Source organism: Botryllus schlosseri, chromosome 14 (assembly GCF_051294905.1).
Source record: "Botryllus schlosseri isolate E-star chromosome 14, Bs_hap1, whole genome shotgun sequence".
Taxonomy (NCBI): domain Eukaryota; kingdom Metazoa; phylum Chordata; class Ascidiacea; order Stolidobranchia; family Styelidae; genus Botryllus; species Botryllus schlosseri.
In genome coordinates, this window is record NC_137249.1 from 12,745,748 (window position 1) to 12,765,283 (window position 19,536).

Below are 19,536 nucleotides of genomic sequence, written 5' to 3' on the forward strand. Positions count from 1 at the left end.
TCTTCGTTTGATACCTTCGAATTCTCTCTCATAATCGTCACGAATAACGTTTTTACGCTTGCTCATTCTAACTGATCTGATTTCGCCTTATTAGTAGCTAAATCTACATGTTCATTTTATAATTTAGATGAATTTATCTTTGATTTATAGCTTTACTACTTTTTAACCCAAGTGTCGACTGAGATGCTCCCATTTTCACTACGCAATAAATGCTGCCTTGCCACAGCATATTCTGCTGCAGACTAAACAGAAGAAACCGGGTGCTGCTGTTAACTGCTAAAATGACGTCCGCTGCGATAGCTTGGTACAGCCGAACTGATATACCACTCACTGACGCCCTAGCTATCTTAGCACTTAGAAGTCAAATCCTGTGGTAGCCTATGTACCTTGGTTGCTCAGTTTGAGAAAGATCACAGATGTTGACTTAGCTCATCAGGATCAGAGTATTGTTGTTGTTTATACAAGAAATTATTTATCAAATTGAAATACCAGATGGATGCATGTATGATATATGTACATGCAGGGCCGTAACAGCACTTCGTGAGGCCCCCCCAAAACGTTGGCCTTGGGCCCCCCATGGTATGATAAACCTAACTTCTGGGGGGCTTCGCCCCCCAGACCCCCCTTTGGCTATCCGCTTTTTTACGCTATTTGACATCTCCACTGGGTGTCCGTTTGGTGAGACACCTTTTCCCGCCTAGACGCACAAAGCGCGAAAAATTCCGTAATTCAAGAATGTTATCGGGCAATATGATCGGGAATTACATATATATTGCTATCAATTTTGATCCTCTCTCTGCTCACGTAATCAGATTTACCGGTAGAGCTGAGCGAGGTCTGTTTTAAAACGTAGGACCCCCCAATAATAATTAGACATCTTCGGGCGTATACCCGTTGGCAGGAACGAAACAGCACTTCGTCAGTACCGCCCCCCCCCCACACAAAAAAACTTGGGTTTGGGTTCTCATAGGGTGATAAACCGACCCCTCATCACAGTGTTCGCTTTTGCCAAGAAATTAGCTGCACTGTTTAGTGAGCCAGCACGAAGCGCGAAAATTTTCGATAATTCATGATACAATCGGCCAATAAGATCGGGAATTGCATATATATTGCTATTAATATCTTGTCCTCTCTGCTCACGTTATCAGATTTACCGGAATCTGTAGGGCCCGTAAATAATAATTAAACATCTTCGGGCGGGCGGACCCGTTGGTATGACTTCGTTACATGATCTTATTTCGTGACCTCCTGTCTGCTATATCAAAAATATAGAATCGCTCAAACGTACTAAACTAAAAGACGCACACGATTTCAAATTGGTATTTCTTCACTGGCATATATTTTTTTCCTGCTGGATGGTATTTGTCTTCTGAGGTTCAGATTGCCAAGACAGGAACATATGGCGCCGGTCATTTAGGCGCCTATGGACAATTAAACCTATTATTTTGTATATATAACGAAGTTTTCGGTCTGCGTAAGGGCAGTCCGTTTCGGCCAAGCTTTTCGCGCTGCCGATCGTTCTGGCACACTTCTCGGAGTCGCATGTAATAAGTCCTAAATCATTATATATCTTGGTGCGTAGTGGCGTGTTAATGGCCAACGCCGATATGTCCATTTCTATAAATCTTGCGTGTTTTTTCTTGGGGGAAGAGTACCAAATAATGAAGATATTTGGCAACTTTAAGTCGCGCGCAGCGCGAAAATTTTTGGAAAAAATTGCATACATTTTCCAAAAATACTCTATAATTAATGCTAATTCATGAAATAATTTGGGGCCCCCTTCGAGCTCGGCCCCCCCCCAATTGGGGGGTTTGGGGTGCGGCAGTTACGGTGCTGTGTACATGTACACTACACCAGTGCACGGTACAGTCAACCAGTTACACAATGGAAAAAGATTAGAAGTCGAAACACGCGACATCAAACTAGGAGTACAATCACACCAATGGCAACAGCGTGCTATGTTGCTATGCGACTTGTGACCAAATGAGACGAACGGGTATTTCCAGTCCCAAAATCACATCACGAAACTGGTGTCCACCAGGTCTGTTGACATTAATGATGATTTTTTATCACTATTAATCTGTAAGCCGGAATTATAATTGAAGTTTATCAAAACGAATGTGGAGTCTTGCGCACTAAATAACGTCGTGTGATTGAAAACCAAGAGAGTATGACCAATAGAATTCGCCAGGGATAGAAATTTCCTACATAACTCGACCAGATATCAGACTAAAATTCTCATTCATGTCCACGTTGTCCTGTCAACTTAGAGGCGAAATAAAATACCTACACACTTTCTACACTACCTTCTATAGCGCCCGTAAAGACTTGTAGCCTACTATATGATCCAAAATCGCCAATCGCTCATACCGGATAGCTGAAGCTCGTTCAGCATCGATGGATTAGCAGTTATTTCCACGCAGCGAGCAATGCTCATGCTCACGCAAACAATGCCTGCATGCTATTATTCGCACGGTGCAAGTGGCTATTTCGCGCATCGAACACCAACGTGGGATGAACCTATCGCAAGCTTATTAGTGTGCAGAGCAGATGTAATGTCGATTCTTTCCTGCTATTGCTATGAATATGAGCCAGCCTTCAGGATTAAAGGACCACGACCTAACACCTACCTCGCCCTCCGCCACATGCCACCTCATTTTGTCGCTTGCGTCTTATATTCTCTGCATTACTTTTCATTCAGTGTGCATGCCTCTTATTTACTTCGCCTAGGCTAAGGTGGGTATCTGATCTTAAAGGCTACTCCAAGTTGTTTCGACACTTTCCTATCTTTCCATTGTATCGCAGTCTCGTGATGTATTGAAATTATGAAGATATTAATCAACTGATTGATTGATTCTGGTTCTCATTATGCATGTTATTACATGAGACGACTATAGTGAATAAACGACTGCGCATCCTGCGAATAATAGGAATACCTATACCGGTATTTCAACGCATGAATCAGTACTGAACGAGTCACAACAGCAAGATCATTCTACGAGCGGAAGATAAAGGGTATTTGTAGCGGGATTCATCTGACTGGTTAGGCTATCAATAGAGAAATCGGAGTTGGCTTCACGTTTCCCTGATGACTTCCATACGACCTGCCACGAACTAGTAGAGCCGATGCTTGTGGGCAGTTTCATCTTGTGCGTGGCCACAAATCGGAGATCCATCAAATCTTGGAGCTGTTGTATGCCTGATCTAATTCGACTTCATGAATATTCCGCAAAATTCATGTATTATATTGTATATTTAAATATTGTAGGAGTGACTGGATAAAAGATATCTGAGATGCCGGAATACCAAATTATCTCTAATGCGGTGCAAAACTGGTATCATTTTCTTCTTGCTCGTATAAAATATTAATATTTGAACTTTCCAAATTATCCATATTGTTATGACCTCGGAACCTAGCACACGATTCGGAATTGAATCACTCAGCAGTGTCGTGCGATCAAGGGAGGTAAGTGAGACAGTGCCTCACATGTCATCGGGCTACGTCAAGTAAAGTGCGAAAACAGTCAAAGATTACTGGTATTTTTCTACCGATATTCACGACTACTTGTGAACATCTTTGTACCCAAAATTACGGAATGTGCATATATTTATTGTTGAAAAATATAGGATGAAAGGAAAGGTGATGCAAATACGAGCCAAACCTCACCCGTGATAGCGCAATACATCGTTAACGGCTAAGAATTTATAATAACGCGAAGTAATATAATGATATTTTCGCACCGATTTTGAAAATCCAAATATTAATAATTAAAATGATGTCATTAACATTGATATTATTGTGAAACTTAGCCTGTTACATACTATGACAGGCACAAATGAATCTGCCCCACCCATCGCTTGCTAACAATCCGACAATCGCAGCGCTATGAGACAATGACTTATCAGTAGGACGATATTTTCTGACAAAATTGTGGCATTAGATCAAAAAATTGTCAAAATTGTTTACAAAATTAAATTTCTTTAGCCCCCGCGTTTCGCTTGTATCGTGGATTTTGCACTGTCGGCAAACTTATCATTTGATATATTACAGCTTGTAGCCTACTTTATAGGTTTACCTTTGTAGACGGCCCAGCATTGTCTGCTCATTGTCAATCATAAACGGTCAAATGAAACAAATAGGTTGACATGGTGTTATGGTCAACGTGCCGCAATATCCTAACTGAAGCAAGACTGCTTGGGCATTGCATGGTTCTTATATTGAGAAGTGCATTATGAAAAATTGTGATGCCGACAACATTGTCAGAATGAAGCAACAACCTGTTTCACCAGCAGTGCACTGCTGCATGTACGCACAACTTCAGTGTGGTCAGCCACCAACTGCTGCTGCTGAACGTTCTTTCTCCATTCTTGGCAAGCTACTTAAAGGACAGACTCTTTCCACCCGAGAATGTAGAAAAGTATCTTTCGTTGTACTACAACAAATTTTATTTATTTTTACCGTAATACGTGATGTAACTACTGGAATTCTTCGTAGCGCCAGATTTTGTTAAAATACAAGTTTTTTCATGTAAAATTTTTTCAGTTTTTTAGTCAAAAACGTTTTTGCAGGCCAAACTACTTCATAAGGAGAGACAGTTCCAGCCAGAAATGAAGATGAGTCGTACAATTTTAATATTATGTTCGAAAACACCTAATTTGCATACGTGAGGTCAAAATTTGGTCAAAATTAAGTTTTTTTATGTCAAAAAAGTCAAAATTTAGATTTTTTAGGGCAAAATCTTCCGTTTTTTAGGTGAAAAAAATCGCTCTACGTATCAGCCATTGACTTTACGAGCCGACGGTGCAGTATGAATCTTGCAGTTGCGAAGGACACCCTGTAAGGCAGAGCAAATGCTTTCTTTTTCTTGTGTATAGTATTTTCCATGCCTACCTCCAATTGTGGATATGCAGTACCTTCTTTCGTATGCCTGCGTGTGTGTGTGTGTGTGTGTGTGTGTGTGTGTGTGTGCGTGAATGATGCTGATGATATATGAAATAACAAGTATTGCCGATCGATAAACTACCCTTTTGGGTTTATATATTTGTGAATCGGACGGGGTTAGCATCACCATCTATAAACGTCATCGCAAGTCACTGTCTCTCAGGCGCGCGATTGCGCCCCACCCCACTATAGCGACTTTGAGAAGAGCATGACACAAAGTTGGCAGTAGTTTGACCTGAGTAGAAGTCTCACAAACATGTGGGATGCTGTGCTAGTCCCTATGGAGTAGCCTTTTCCAATGCTCTCAATTGTTATGCATTTATTATTCACCAACTCAAGTTTCGCTTTGTTATTCAATGTCGTGACTTTGCGGAGAAAATAACTCAAACTGACTGATGAACTTGCCGAATCTTAACCAACCCAACAACAAAACTGGGTCTGGTTGTTCATCCAACAAGTCGCTGCTGAAGAGATTCGGTGTCCTAAACATAGAAGATATGCGTAAACTAGAAATCCCCAAGTTCATGCAAGTATCAGTAGTCTACCACTGCGGTTATTGCCCCGAACATTTCAATGACTTCTTCACCTCGGAATCGAATGCGCACAAGTGCAATACACGTGCGTCCACGTCGTCCAAATGATCGACCGAAAATATCATCACTCTATCAAATATGCCGGATCGGACGTGTGGTGAAGTATCCCTCAGGCCACCCGACAGTCGACGAGCATGTCCACATTCAAATCGAAATACAAGCAATTGCTACTAAATAAATACTAGTCCGCCCTCATGATTACCTGACCACGACTTGTCCTATCGATATCGCCTCCCGTGACATACCACCCCATTTTTGGTCGCTTGCTTTTATTGTACTATCTACTTTTACTTTTCATTCAGTGTGCTGTGCATGCCTCCTCTTTACATAGCCTAGGTCCTAGGACAAGGTGGGTGTCTGATTCCAAACACTACTCCAAGTCGTTTCGACATCTTCCTATCTATTCATTTTATCGCATTTTTGTGGTGAATTGAACTGATAAAAATTGCTAATAAACCGAACCGATTACTAAACGATGTCGAATTCGCATGTTTTCTGTACGAGATCCTAACAACAAATTGCAGTGCCTATTGCGAAATAGCCTCTGCAGTCTGCATGCAGTGCCCGCTGCGAGATAGCCTCTGCAGTCAGCATGCAGTGCCCGCGCTTTATCCAACTACTAATTTCCTTCCTTCTTAACTACAACATCCTAATTGTGTCCCTCACTAATGTTCAAGGATCTCCCTATTCTTCTCAAATAGAACAATATTGAATTTGGCTATATGCCTATTACTTAGGCTTACCATATTTTGGAAATCTAAAAAGAGGACACTTTTTCAGAAATTTGAGACTTGCAAAACCGGATAAGAATTCTCAAAATTCGTTGAATTTTTCCCACTTTGTGATCGGTTGACTAAAAAAAAGGTCCTCAGAGCTCAAAATACCGTTTTTCTCTCCGCATTGCCAAAAAAAAAAGGTAATCTTTTAACTCGGAGCTAAAATCACCGTTTTTCGCTCCGAAATACCCGCCGGAGCGTCACTTTTGTGCTAATTTACGGCATATCACTCGCAATTTGCTCTAAATCTGACCTAAATTTTCAAAAAAGAGGACAAAATCTCAAAAAAGAGGACAAAAGGCCGTCCTCCGAGGACACTTTCAAAAAAGTCAAAAAAGAGGACAAATCCTCTTAAAAGAGGACATATGGTAACCCTACTATTACTACTCTTCGCTGGACGCAAAATTTAACGAACCTAATTTATGAGCGAGTTTACAGAAGTGTGAATGAATCTCAATCAAATACAATTACAAATGTTGCGAGAATAACAATTACATAGGTTTATCCGTCAACCATCAGCGTAGACAGCAGCATATATTTATTTAAATCATGAATAGATATTCCAGAGTACACGTTGGGACACTATAATCTTTGAGAATTAATGAATGCGGCCGGGTGCCAGGCTGAGAAACCAATTGACCAAATCGACCAATCTCGTGGCATATTTGCTGACAAAAGGGGAGCGAATTAGTCAACTTTACCAACTTCCAAGGTAGACCTTTGCGAAACGCCGGAGTTGATTTCATGATATTGACGTAAATGCGGTCAGGTTTAAAACTACTACGCCAATACAAAAAGTCTGTCATTCAAATAGGCTACAGATGCACAGGTGCCAGTTTGCCACGGGTAATAAAATATGTGAATTTAACTTGTTGAATCAGTATCAGTCTAAGCTTATTAATATTCTCATCATTTCAAACACCACAAAGCCGCAATACAATGAAAAGATAGGAAGGTGCCGAAACGACTTGGAGTAGGCTTTGAAAAAAATCAGAACCCACCTGGGCCTACGCGTTGTTAAAAGAGGCATGCGTACTGAATGACAAGTAAGGCAGATAATATATATAGTTTATAAAAGGCATGCGACAAAATAAGGTGAGCATGTTATAATTCGGTAAGATTATATTACGAGAGGCTGATTTCTACCCAACCGAGACATCACCGATGTCGCACTTACAATGCCATTTTGAAATTCCCAGTATACAATTTTCAGAAATTACGAATAAGTATATACACCAAACGCTATTTAGTTTAGTCGTTTACATGTTTTCTTTACAATTTGGTCTTAGAGATATCAAACTGAAGCAAGACAATTCTTCCGGTGTTTGTGAAATTCATGGACATTGGACAATTTCTGCAAGTTTATCCGCTTTGATTTCTAGGGAAGGAAAATGTCATAATGAATAATAGAGTATTCAATAAGTTCTAATATAGACTAGTTTGAAATGTAAAACGCAGTTTTAAGAGACTTAAGAACAATTACTGCTTATTGTATGCATTTTCATTTCATGATTGTGCAATAAACAAGTATCAAAATCAAAATTGATTAGTTATGCACATATCAAACAACCATGACTATTTATCAAGTTCAGAATTCGCCTCAGCCGAGGATTTGTTACGATACGGTAACAACTAACATGTATTGGAATTCTTACCACGGCATATTTTTCAACCGCGTACTGATAGGGTATGGTAAGGCAAATGATCGCGTCGCGAGTTTGTACTTACATCATAGCAGGCAATTTACAAATGGCTTGTCCAAGCCCACTGCAGTGTGTTGTGTATTAACGAGGTGGAAAAAACTTCCAAATGTATAATTACGTTCCTAATGTATAAAATAAAAGCCTTAGTATGATTACATTTTATACCAGGGGCGGGAGTGCGGAGCATGGACCGGAGCCGGATTGGATATCCGGTCAGATTTTTTCAATTTTGGCCGGACCGGATCGGAGCCGGATCAGTTCTTTTTCTGATACGACCGGAGCCGTATCGGAGGCGTATCAGTACTTTTTTGAGAAGGCTAGAATCTTTATGGATAAGCATGACGTTTGTAACGAAATAACTACCAACCAACAACACGCAAGTAACCGCCAAGTCAGTGCGAAAAGAAACGAGCCATATTTTTAAATTCACGGATCCACCGTACCTTGTTGTGACGGATTCCCGGCAGGACTTTTACATTTTTGGCCGGAGCCGGATCGGAGCCGGATCACTACTTTTTCCTGATACGACCGGAGCCGGATCGGAGCCGGACCAGAGAATTGGCAAACCGGATTGGAGCCGGACCAGAGAATTTGTCGATCCGCTCCGCACTAGCAGGAAACTTCTCCAGTCGGCGGGCCTGATATTGCAAAATTGGCGGGATGGATTCTTGAATAGATAAATTAATCACATACTAATCGAGCTATACCAGGAAGACATCGTATTTAACGCAAACTTGACAACAAGTTCCCTGAACTCTGGCTGCATGTCGGCTAGAAACCCAGAGTAACGACTGCACGTGAACGATAGTTAGATTGAAAAGCAGCTTCGTATTCTAAATGCTCATGGTCGAAAATATTTTCTCGCAGATCTATGTAGAACCGAACAGAACAAGCAGTTTCATAACCGTTTTTCTCAGGTAGGCAACCTCGGATTCATTCAGGGACGCTAACCAATGTTCCCTCTAATTTTTCACGAGTCTGCGCGCACTCACCAACTCATTGCGCGCGGTACCTTGGACAACATAATGATCATTACAAATGTCACTTTGATCTATATTCCGACTTGATGCAAAGCATGTATGTTTGTTTTTGATATTAATGATGTTTCGACTACTTTGGTCATGTCACACCAGACCCGATATACTTTATTTTTGATTCCGTATTCACCGACTTGTAGCACGGCCCACTTCCAGGCTTTTTATAAGACACCTGTTACGCAGATCACGTGGCGAAAATGATCCCAGATAAACCTCCAACACTTAGGTAGGAATTCTGGAGTCGACCTCGGTCGGACTTGAACCCGCCAGCAACCCATTGGTGTTGCAGCGATGTGGATCACACCACTACGCTATCTCGCCACGCACGACATGGCAAGGCAGGAGACTGATCGAAAAGGAAATGAAAACAGAAATAAAGGCCAATGTTTGTCACGTGACTAAAAACGGAAAACGAACAACACAAAGAAAACAGAGAACTATCATTATCTAGTAAGACCAGAAACTGTCTGCAGGTAGCTCAAAATCCTGTCGCGGCCGTATGTTGCCGCCCCTGTTTTATACCGTAACAATATACTACCGACGTAACTTGGCTAAATGAGATTATATCTATATATGCAGTGACGTTGTCAAGGGACGGGAGGCGCCCATGCCCTTTTAAATTTACGACGTTTGCATTGTCACGTCATTCGTTTTCACTGCGTCGCATCGCTGGATATTCGTCGCGTCGCGTTGTTGATTAAAATATTTCTCCACACACCCCCAAGAAAATAGTCCTTATATCCTTGCTACACCTGAGTATTGACGCTATTCAGCAAATAGCGTATAGCCTTTGTCTGAGAAATGATGTCGATTCATCGAAATAGGCTAGAGAGGTTCCATTCGAGGTCAGAAACACGGGACGAATAATAGCTCAGTTTATCAGATTCTATATCACGCTTACGAATTATTTGAGTAAGGGAAATTCACTCAAAACGTAGAAAAATTTCAAATTGGCAACATATTGACACATATTTGGTCCATCAAGTCGAAAAACTAAAAGAGTACGCGCATACTGAATTTTAGAACTGTACAACAGTGCCTTTTAACCTTTTTAAACTCCATTCGGACAAACTCCAGTTTGTCGAAAGGGTGAAAAATCCTCATGTTTGTGTTGAGGCTTTTGCCTTATGTCTCAGAACGTAAGGTGCAAAACGATCACGGAGAGTAGGCACATTAGAGCTCGCTACCATATGGTACGTTGCTCCAACTTATAATAATAAACTCCCGATACTGTGTGCTCTGCTCTCTAGCTCAATCTAATTTGGGATTTCATAAAAGTTTAATAACGGCAGAGGAGCTTTTAGACTACCCCCAATATCTGAGGTTTTGTGGCATCTCGCGACCCGAGTCTCACCCATGAAAATGAATTTATTTTTAATATTACGGCTGTATGCTACGATTTTACGGACACGTAGGCCTGTGACATACAGAACGCGCACACCACAATTCTGTCCGACAGGTCTGACGCACGGGATTTCAAATTAGGACAAATTAAATTCCTCTACGTGTCTCAGTTGTACTACTGTCTACTCATATTGCAAGAATAGGACTATTCCGTACCGACAACGGAGAATATCCACATCGAAATGTTTTTTGCCATCCGGCATTGGTAATCTTTAGACCAAGGTTTTGTCGCCGCTTATGTTTTTGGTCCCGCATTTTATCAGCGGTTTGTTGGCCAACACTTTACGCCTTCCTGTGCCCCGACGTGGAAGGGGTTGGCCTCGAGATAAATTGGTCTCATAGGCCCGAACTCACTCGTTGCACACCCCCACACTAGGTCATCCCAACGGTCTTCGATCATGTTTTCCAGAAAAACCAGTAGGACAAATCGAATTCTCATGATAAAGCCATATGTTGTGCGTGTCTGGCTACAGTACCCAACGTAGTGACCTTGGATATGTAAGAACGATCGCAGGATTTTTGCAATAAATTCAACAAATATTACAGACATAATAACAGATAGCTCCATGGCACCGCGTTTACCCAAAATTATACTCTTTCTGATCCATTCTTTAATAACCCTTGAAGGGGCAAAAATTTGCGTTACAGCTACTTGCAAATGTGAGTCTGTAATGATGGTATTGACTACTATCCTCGTGCCTCGCGCTAATCAACCAGTTATTGCGAAAATATGATGATTGTTTAGCGAAAAAAAGCAGAGAGTCAATTTGAAGTCATTTTTCCAGTCTGTCGCAGGCTCAGATGGGGTGATATACTGTATGCCCGCCACTACACCAGCTTCCAATCTAGACTTTTGGTTACGTAATAATTATAGTGCGAAAACATTACTTCACTATACGGCTTGTGAGAACTAGGATTAGTGGTGCGTCGTAAGTTAAACAAGTTTTTACAATTGCGTCGTCACTACAAAAGTTACACTGACCTTAAATTTCGTATTAGATTTATTTAAATTAATCTACGTCACAAAAATCAACAATTATTCACGATTTTCATTCGCACTTGATCCGGATTTTCATTCGCCCTATTCGCACCATCTTCGTAATTCACACTGCAATTTTTTCATTCGCACAGGTGAGAACCGTCACACAGGTTAAAAGCACTGCTGTACAATATACATTCTACCAATAGACATACATCAACGTACACAAATGCTACTCATTTGTTCAACGACAAGTTCTATAATTAGTTAATCGTCATAAAATACATACACTTTTTGCTCCACAGTATAAGAGAATTAATCAGAATATAATGTCCAGACTATTCCGAAACACTGGAAAATCAAGCTAAATCTCGGCATTGAATATTGAAAAACGATCGCCTGTGCGGATCCTTTCTTTTGCATCGAATGCGGCGTTACAGAAACAGTTGAACACTATCTCGTCGAGGGCCGAAAATTGTACTTTCATCGCATATTTCTCATCGATTTTCGTCGGACATCATGAGCCCACTTCGCGGTTAGTTCACGTATTGTCTCGGCCAGAATTATCGACCGCAGTTGGGGAACTTTGAGGAGCTTCTTGGAGGTCTAGAACTTGAATATACAATTGAAAAGTATATATTCATAAAGAAATGGACCTGAAAATTTCGGCTGACGCTCGGCAGGGGTAATCGTCAACAACTAGTATAGTCCATTGACAAGAACATTGTATATCAGCAATAGTTTATTTAGGATTTTAAGGTAACTAGTATCAAATTACTGTCCGTGGCAGTAAAGGCAAAAAAACAAACAGAAAATAATGCCTATTCACCGAACTTGCCTTGTCAGAGTGCCAAAACATTCAAACAAGAGCGATCGAAATATGCGTAACTCAAAACGGAATGCGAGGAAATGGGGCGATGTAAAATTCAGATTGTGCCGATGGTAATCGTCGATACAGGGGTCTCTAGTAAAAACTTGATGAAACGTAATAAAATGACACCGATCGATTTGACATGCTCCGAAGGACAGGGAAAGGTTTGCTAGTGTGGCGTCATATTGATGGACAATGTGTTCATACCACGTTGTAAAACCGCTAGTTGGCGGTAAACAATCTCTGGAATTTGCGCCCAAAAATACGGTAACCCTAGCAATGTGCATATGTTCTGCCGAATACCCTGGATGCACTACTGGACTAATTTGTGCCAGGACAAAAAAACCATAGCATAACATCTGTAATTTTGATTCTTCATATCATATTATCTCTGCGCCATGCTAATTGAATTACTTTTACATGGAATTACAATTATTCTGCTATAGCCGCAGGTTGGCCACCCCTAGACACGAGTCAAATTATGATTTCAGTCGTTCAAACAATGTCATTCACCACTTGCTTTGTCGATAAATACGTATAATAATAATTCACGACGGAACATGATCAGATATATGGCATGGATACTGTGAGAGGGATAGTTACAGAAAAGCGGCATGCTCGACCAATCGCTCATGGAAATGCAATACGCCGCATCGGTATCAATTAAATGACATCAATCAGGGGATCAAAGCTTCGCATTGCATCGTGTGAAGATGTTATTCAATTTTTCTACCGATCCTGTTAAAAACGTTAGAGTTTACCTTCACATGGCTTCACTTCACACTCGAAGCACTTGATGAATTTCTCATGAAGATATCCCGGTGCCGCCGAATATATGAATGGATTGACAGCACTATTAATTGGTAATACCAGCAGCACAGAAATCAGGGTAGCGGGAAGAGTATCAAAGAGCCCTGAAAGTTCAAAAGTTCGGAAAGTCGCATTAACATTAACATTAACATTCCATGCATGATAATCACTAATGACGCTAGTGCAGTGACGCTAGCATATTCCGGATGCCTGGATTAATAATGAACGCCCGAAATACAGTATATTATGGCGTTGAACTACTGCGGAAATGAATAAACCCTTCCATCCTTCCTTCGCAAGTGCCAATTTCCCTCGCAAGGCTAATTCATGACATATAAAGTAAGTAGGGTTACCATTCGTCCTCTTTTAAGAGTATTTGTCCTCTTTATTGACGTTTTTGAAAGTGTTCTCGGAGGACGCCTAAATGTCCTTTTTTTGAGAATTTTGGGTCAATGTACGTGAAAATTGGACTGAGATATAGGAAATCAGCGGCTAAATGACTGTCCGACGGGTTTTCGGGACTTGAGCCACAAAAATAACCTTATTTTTAGTCAACCGTCAACAATGTCAGGAAAATTTACCATTTTTGAGGATTTTACTCTAGTATTGTATGTCTGAAAAATTTGAAAAGGTGTTCTCTTTTTGGATTTCCAAAGAATGTTAACCCTATAAAGTAAGGGCATAATCTAGATAGAATACATGAAGTGAAATCTACTATATGATGACGAGCATAATCTGATATGTTCATGTCCGTGCAGTGTAGGATATGCGGGCCTTGATAAGTCAGAGATTCGTGTTCACAAACGAACGTTGGTTGCTTCTGCCCTGAGAACATTTGTAAAATACCACAATGGTCACAATGGTAAAATACCACGAGTAATGAGTTAATGAGTGCAAGATTTGACAATAAGACGAATAAAAAGAAGTAGAAAAGGAGCTTATCGCCTGTTGATCTTTTGCACCACTATCAAAATTGCTTACAAAGAAATGCACATGGGTCAGCAAAAAGCATACAAAAATAAGACTTGGAGATTAGCTTTCCGGCCGATAAATGAATGCAATCAAGGCTCAAAATTATGTTTCTCTACTGACGCGGTGATGAGATTTACTACGTCGCCCACTCTAGATCTCGGATAAGTTCTAACTGACCCAGTGTCATACAGTGTTGGGATGACTCGAGTCATGACTTGACTCGAGTCAGACTCGAGTCACCTTTTTCGTATGACTTGACTTGACTCGAGTCACTTTGCTAAAATGACTTGACTTGACTTGACTCGGCGTATCAGAAATGAGGATTGACTCGTGACTCGGAGAAAAATTCACGAGTCAATTTCAAGTCATCAAGTAATCGATGTCGATAGAAATCATTGTATCTTGCATATGTTCGGATTGTTCGCGAAACGATGGTGTAACCCGTGAAACCGACCAATCATTAAATGATCGTGCGTTTTACTGAGCCTCTATTGTTCTCTCTCAAATCAATTGTCTGCAAACGAAGTGATCGAAGCTGACAGCTTACGTTGTCGTAAACTAGTATAGTAAAGTAATTTAATAGCAAAATGTCTATTTCTGTTCTCTGTTTTTACCTTAACCAAACCTCTTGTTTTATTGAAATTGAATTCTAATATAGTTTATATGCTCCACAACCATTTGCCCTGGCTCGAATTGCATCATATCAATTTGTAAATGGGTAATGTATTGCATCTTATCAATTCGCTCTCAATTCTCTATTTTTGCTAATAACTATAGACTGAGGCTCTGCTGCAATCACTTACGTAGTTTAGCAGTTCTACGTACATGTGAATGATATTGAGCCTTATTGCGGGTACATTTAACTCAATATACGTTCATCAGTTCAAAATCAATGAACACTCAATCTGTATTCTAGACAGCTTGCAAAATGCAATGACGTAACCATGCCTCATACTTCGAAAAGGTCACTTGACTTGAATTGTTACTTGACTCGTGACTTGTCTTGACTTGACTTGACTCGACTTGACTCGAGTCATCTCCAAAAATCGAGTGACTTGACTTGACTCGAGTCACTTTCGAAAATCGATTAACTTGACTTGACTCGAGTCAAAATGTTCAATGACTCGAAATGACTCGTGACTCGAAGGTAGTGACTTGATCCCAACACTGACTGTCATATGCCTAATATGAAGGCTACCTGATTAGCGCTATTGATTGGGGCTAGTCTAGTAGGGAAAAGATGCATCCAGCAGCGTCAAAATGGGTGGACTCTTTTGCTCTCACTTACAGCTGTGACGTGTGAGTAAGGCGCGTTGATGGTGTTTTGATTGAAATGATCATTGACAACAGGCCGATATTGCTCATTAGGACGTCTGATCTGCTGACTTGGAGCACGACACACCTTCATTCTAGGTTTTTGTAAGACATCGCTTACGCGGATGACATGGAAAGGAGGAGCGTAGATAAACCACAATCAGATGTGCGTTGTTGGAATTCTGAATTTCTCCACTTGGGCAAGGTTTCTCAAGTATGTGCATGATGAAGAACAGATTTTGTTTCAGACTTGCCGTTGAACATAATTTACGCGAGTGCATTCCCGAAACACTTGAGTTGATTTACTCGCGGAGTAGCGTCAAGTCTATTCATCGCAGTCAAGTGACATTTGAAAATGTAAACAGATTGTCTGTTTCATCTTTCGATTGCGTGCACTTTATGCAACATTATTTTTAAGGGATACACCATGGTCATGTATACATGAAGACAATTTAAAAGGTTGCGCAGTTGAAAAAAAGATTGATAATCCTTGATTTGAATATGCAAGCCCAAGTGCCCTCGCCTTGCTTTTGGATAAAGTCACAGTGGCGTCATGATATTACTGAACTCACTTACATTTTAGATAACTTCTAGTAGCCTACTTATCCTATAAAGTGCCTACGTATTGCATACAGATATTGAGTGGTTGGAATTAGCAATGTAACATCGCGTTACCATACTTTGGGAATCTGAAAAGACGACGCTTTTTTAAAAATTTTCAGACTTGCAATATCGGAGGAAAATACTGAAAACATGGTAAATTTTTCCCACTTCGTGGTCGGTTGACTAAAAAAAGGTCATCGTTGCTTCAGTGCTGGTTTACTGTATCCCACTCGAATTTTGCCCTATGTTTAAACAACATTCTCAAAAAAAGAGGACAAAATCTCAAAAAAGAGGGCATTTGAGCGTCCACCGAGGACACTTTCAAAAAAGTCAAAAAAGAGGACAAATCCTCTTAAAAGAGGACGTATGGTAACCCTATGTAACATCACCTGACCTCAGAGGTGCGTGTTTCCGTTCGTATTCTCATGGAACCATACAAAACACTTAGGGTGGGTTTCAAATAGTCGACTTAGGCCCGTCGTCGGGCTTAAGCTACACCCCTCAGGCTGAAGTCGGTTTCAAAACTGTGACTTGAGGGGATTTCCCCTCCAGCGTGCGCTTTGTTAAGACAGATATCCAAGCCAGCTAGGGGGTAGGCTGAAGTCAACAGTGCTGATGACTGTTGTGCTGTTTGTTGAAGGATAACGACCGTTCTTCTGATGTATAGCTTGGCAAATCAGATTAGATCATTTTATATTGATGTCAGGCAGTTTGGAACAATGTTTATATCACAAACGTGACAAGTTGGTATCATATACCGTTATAGTGGGATTTACAGTGGAATGCTGCAGGGGTCTTCGTATACTGAACGGATTTCAATTCAAATGGATAGCCAGAGCCCTGAGGCACACAGGACACATCAGCACTTCTTCCATAACCGCACCATATATTATCAAGCAATGTTCCCCATGACCACCATAACTCGCGTTCGCTCGCTCCAATCGATTCGGTTACTAATATGATATGACTATGGTTACGAGACACGGGAAGTGATATTTGGGGTAAGGCGTAAAGGTGTGCCTAGCGTTGGACTTGCGAATCTCGCCCATTTTGGCAAAGAAAGGTCAGCGATAAGAATCCGCTACGGGTAATGATGCTGATCAGTGGTCATGGGGAACATCAGTTAATATAGTGCATGTATCGAAGAAGCCCCAAGATGAGATTTGAGGTTGCGGCAGATCAACAGATCCTTTATTGATAGCCTACATGCTACGTCAACTCATCATTATAGTTTTCTCGACTGGTTACGTCTTTTAACTTAGGCACGTTGACGTTTTGACAGTTTGGCTATGCTGTGGTTATAGCCAAAAAGTGAACACACGACGCATCACCAGAAAATGGAAAATATGTATCATGCTCATTTTGTTGAGCCTAATCAATGTTGCACCACTTGCACGCAACTGTGATTGATAGCAGGGTTCCCCTCAATATCCATTTTCGCTCCACCCCTATGAGCATTGTCATAAATATGTTTAACTGCTACTTTCTAGAATAGTGCCGACTACATGGAACTTTGATCATTATGTGTCTATTCAACCAGCATTGTATTGATATTCCGTTCACTGCACGCGCACCGAATTTCAGCATACTGGATAAAGATCCAGAAGTTTCGGAAAGAAAAATGACATGACTTTGCATGAAGTTGTTAGTGAATTGCTATAGATGTGAAGCAATGTTCCCTCTAATTTTTGACGAGTCTGTGCGTACACTCAAGAACTCACTACGCAGACCCTCGGAAAACAGTGCGTAACGACTAAAAAAGGGTCATGACTTCAGATTTTCTGTGTGCATAAACCGTGTCAGCACTGCGCATTTATGCAGCTTAAAGGGGCCATTCATGTGAAGTGATATATGCCAATAATATTCAAAGTGCAGTACATGCTAACGCTTCAGTAATCCAAATGTTTTGAGATATATGTCAATTCAACATTGATTTTCACAGATTTGCTACCCAGTCTTAGTATCGACATAGTAGCATAATCAGTCCATGTAAAAATTATTATATAGCTGTGCAATGTGCCACCAGAGTGAGCTGCAGGCTGTGAAACAAATGATAGCACCATTCTTTTGGAACACAGTGAAAATCAAACGAGCAGTGATGTGCCAAGCCATCAAATAGGTATTTATCTATCTATCCGTATATTTGAGTGTGAATGCGCATACCAATATCCAGTTCCTTTTATATTAAGGTTTTTCTGAAAGCACTTTGCTCGAGCTTTATCCAGTTCCTCGCACCATGATACCAACACTGGGCTGTAAGTATGTCATTTCCATTCATATTTATACCATGCTTGATAAGTTGTTTTGTGATAGATGCTGATGCTGACCCATCTGATGTGCCAACTTATGGAGTAGCAGTTGGGAGCTGCCTCTGCTAGTTGTTTGAGCAACATTTCCAACCAAATCAAGGTAAGTTTGCATTCATTACTAGGCCATCAATTGTCTGTTTGTTATCTCATTATTATTGCTATTAATTATTATCTCATTATTATTGCTATTAACATTCGTATAGTTTGCTGATGCTATGTATTACAATAGACTATTGAGTTTTGTATGGATAGCAACAGTATAAAATTTAAAAAATTCGTTCGAAATTTATCAGTTATATCTCTACCAACAGCTCACCGAAGTCCAGGCCCGAAGTCAACTATGAAGCAGCGAAGATTTGAAAATCAGTGATAAAGCAGAAGAGAATGAAACAAGTTGAGCATGGTCTCAACGTTAATAATTATAGAAGATGCTGAACAACATTAATTTGACGCTAGCCGAATCTAGAGTCAAAACATGTCTTTTGTACATTTGATTCAATTTCGTTCAGCCGTTCATGTTCGCCTGCTCCAGTTTTCCAAGCCCCTTGCAATAACTTCGCTATCTTGTGTCCAAATTTATGAACTTGAACTTACTTAAAGCCATAATGCACATTTTACCTCATTTTAACGTGTCACAAGAAATAAAGCACGAGTATGTTTTGGAATGTAATCAAATGTATTGCAAAAATCTGTAGATCATGCGTTGTCGTGCAGATTTCTCTGTAGGAGTCGATACTGTGGGAGTGCGGTCAACGCTTCCAGTTGCAGTATGTCATCAAATTCAGCTCCATCTGCCTTGTCAGCATTGCTATGATTGTAAAGGCAGAAGCAGGCTATTGTCATATCGATATTCTGAGGTTCTTCCTTGAATATAGCCAATGCGCGAGATATTTTCTTCAACACAAAGCACTGCGCTCTGCCAGAGGGTAACGATATGCATGAAAACAATAGTGACTTTTTTCGGTCAAAGTTCTTGGGCATAATAGTGGCGTGAGTAATAAGTCCTCAGTGGATATTCAGCATCTCCAAGAGCATAATCTTCATCAATTAATATGCCAAAATGCTGGGCAGTTGTGTCTTCAAAAATCGGTATCACAGCCGCACTATTTCTTCGAATACTTTGCGATAACGTGCTGATCATTTGCCAGATACTTCCTCGGGGTTCCGTTCTGATCATCCGTCCGTAAATTTCAACAACTCAAGCAATTCCGTATTCCTTCACA

General features: G+C 40.6%; 1 protein-coding gene and 1 long non-coding RNA gene across 2 annotated transcripts in view; one reads left to right on the forward strand and one right to left on the reverse strand.

Annotated features, from left to right (window-relative positions):
* Nucleotides 1–9,955: 9,955 nt before the first annotated feature.
* LOC145455895 (neuropeptide Y receptor type 6-like) overlaps nt 9,956–19,536 on the reverse strand; it is a 35,544-nt gene continuing 25,963 nt past the window's right edge. The window contains exons 14-15 of the mRNA XM_080333923.1: nt 13,067–13,219; nt 9,956–12,046 (exon numbers count right to left, since the gene is read on the reverse strand). Of these exons, the coding sequence (XP_080190049.1) occupies nt 11,976–12,046; nt 13,067–13,219 (224 nt within the window). The 3' untranslated portion in view covers nt 9,956–11,975. The remainder of the gene's footprint in view (nt 12,047–13,066; nt 13,220–19,536) is intronic.
* Nucleotides 18,322–19,469, forward strand: LOC145455899 (uncharacterized). Its single transcript, XR_013920458.1, has 2 exons — nt 18,322–18,413; nt 18,625–19,469. It is a non-coding gene; the product is annotated as an uncharacterized LOC145455899 (long non-coding RNA).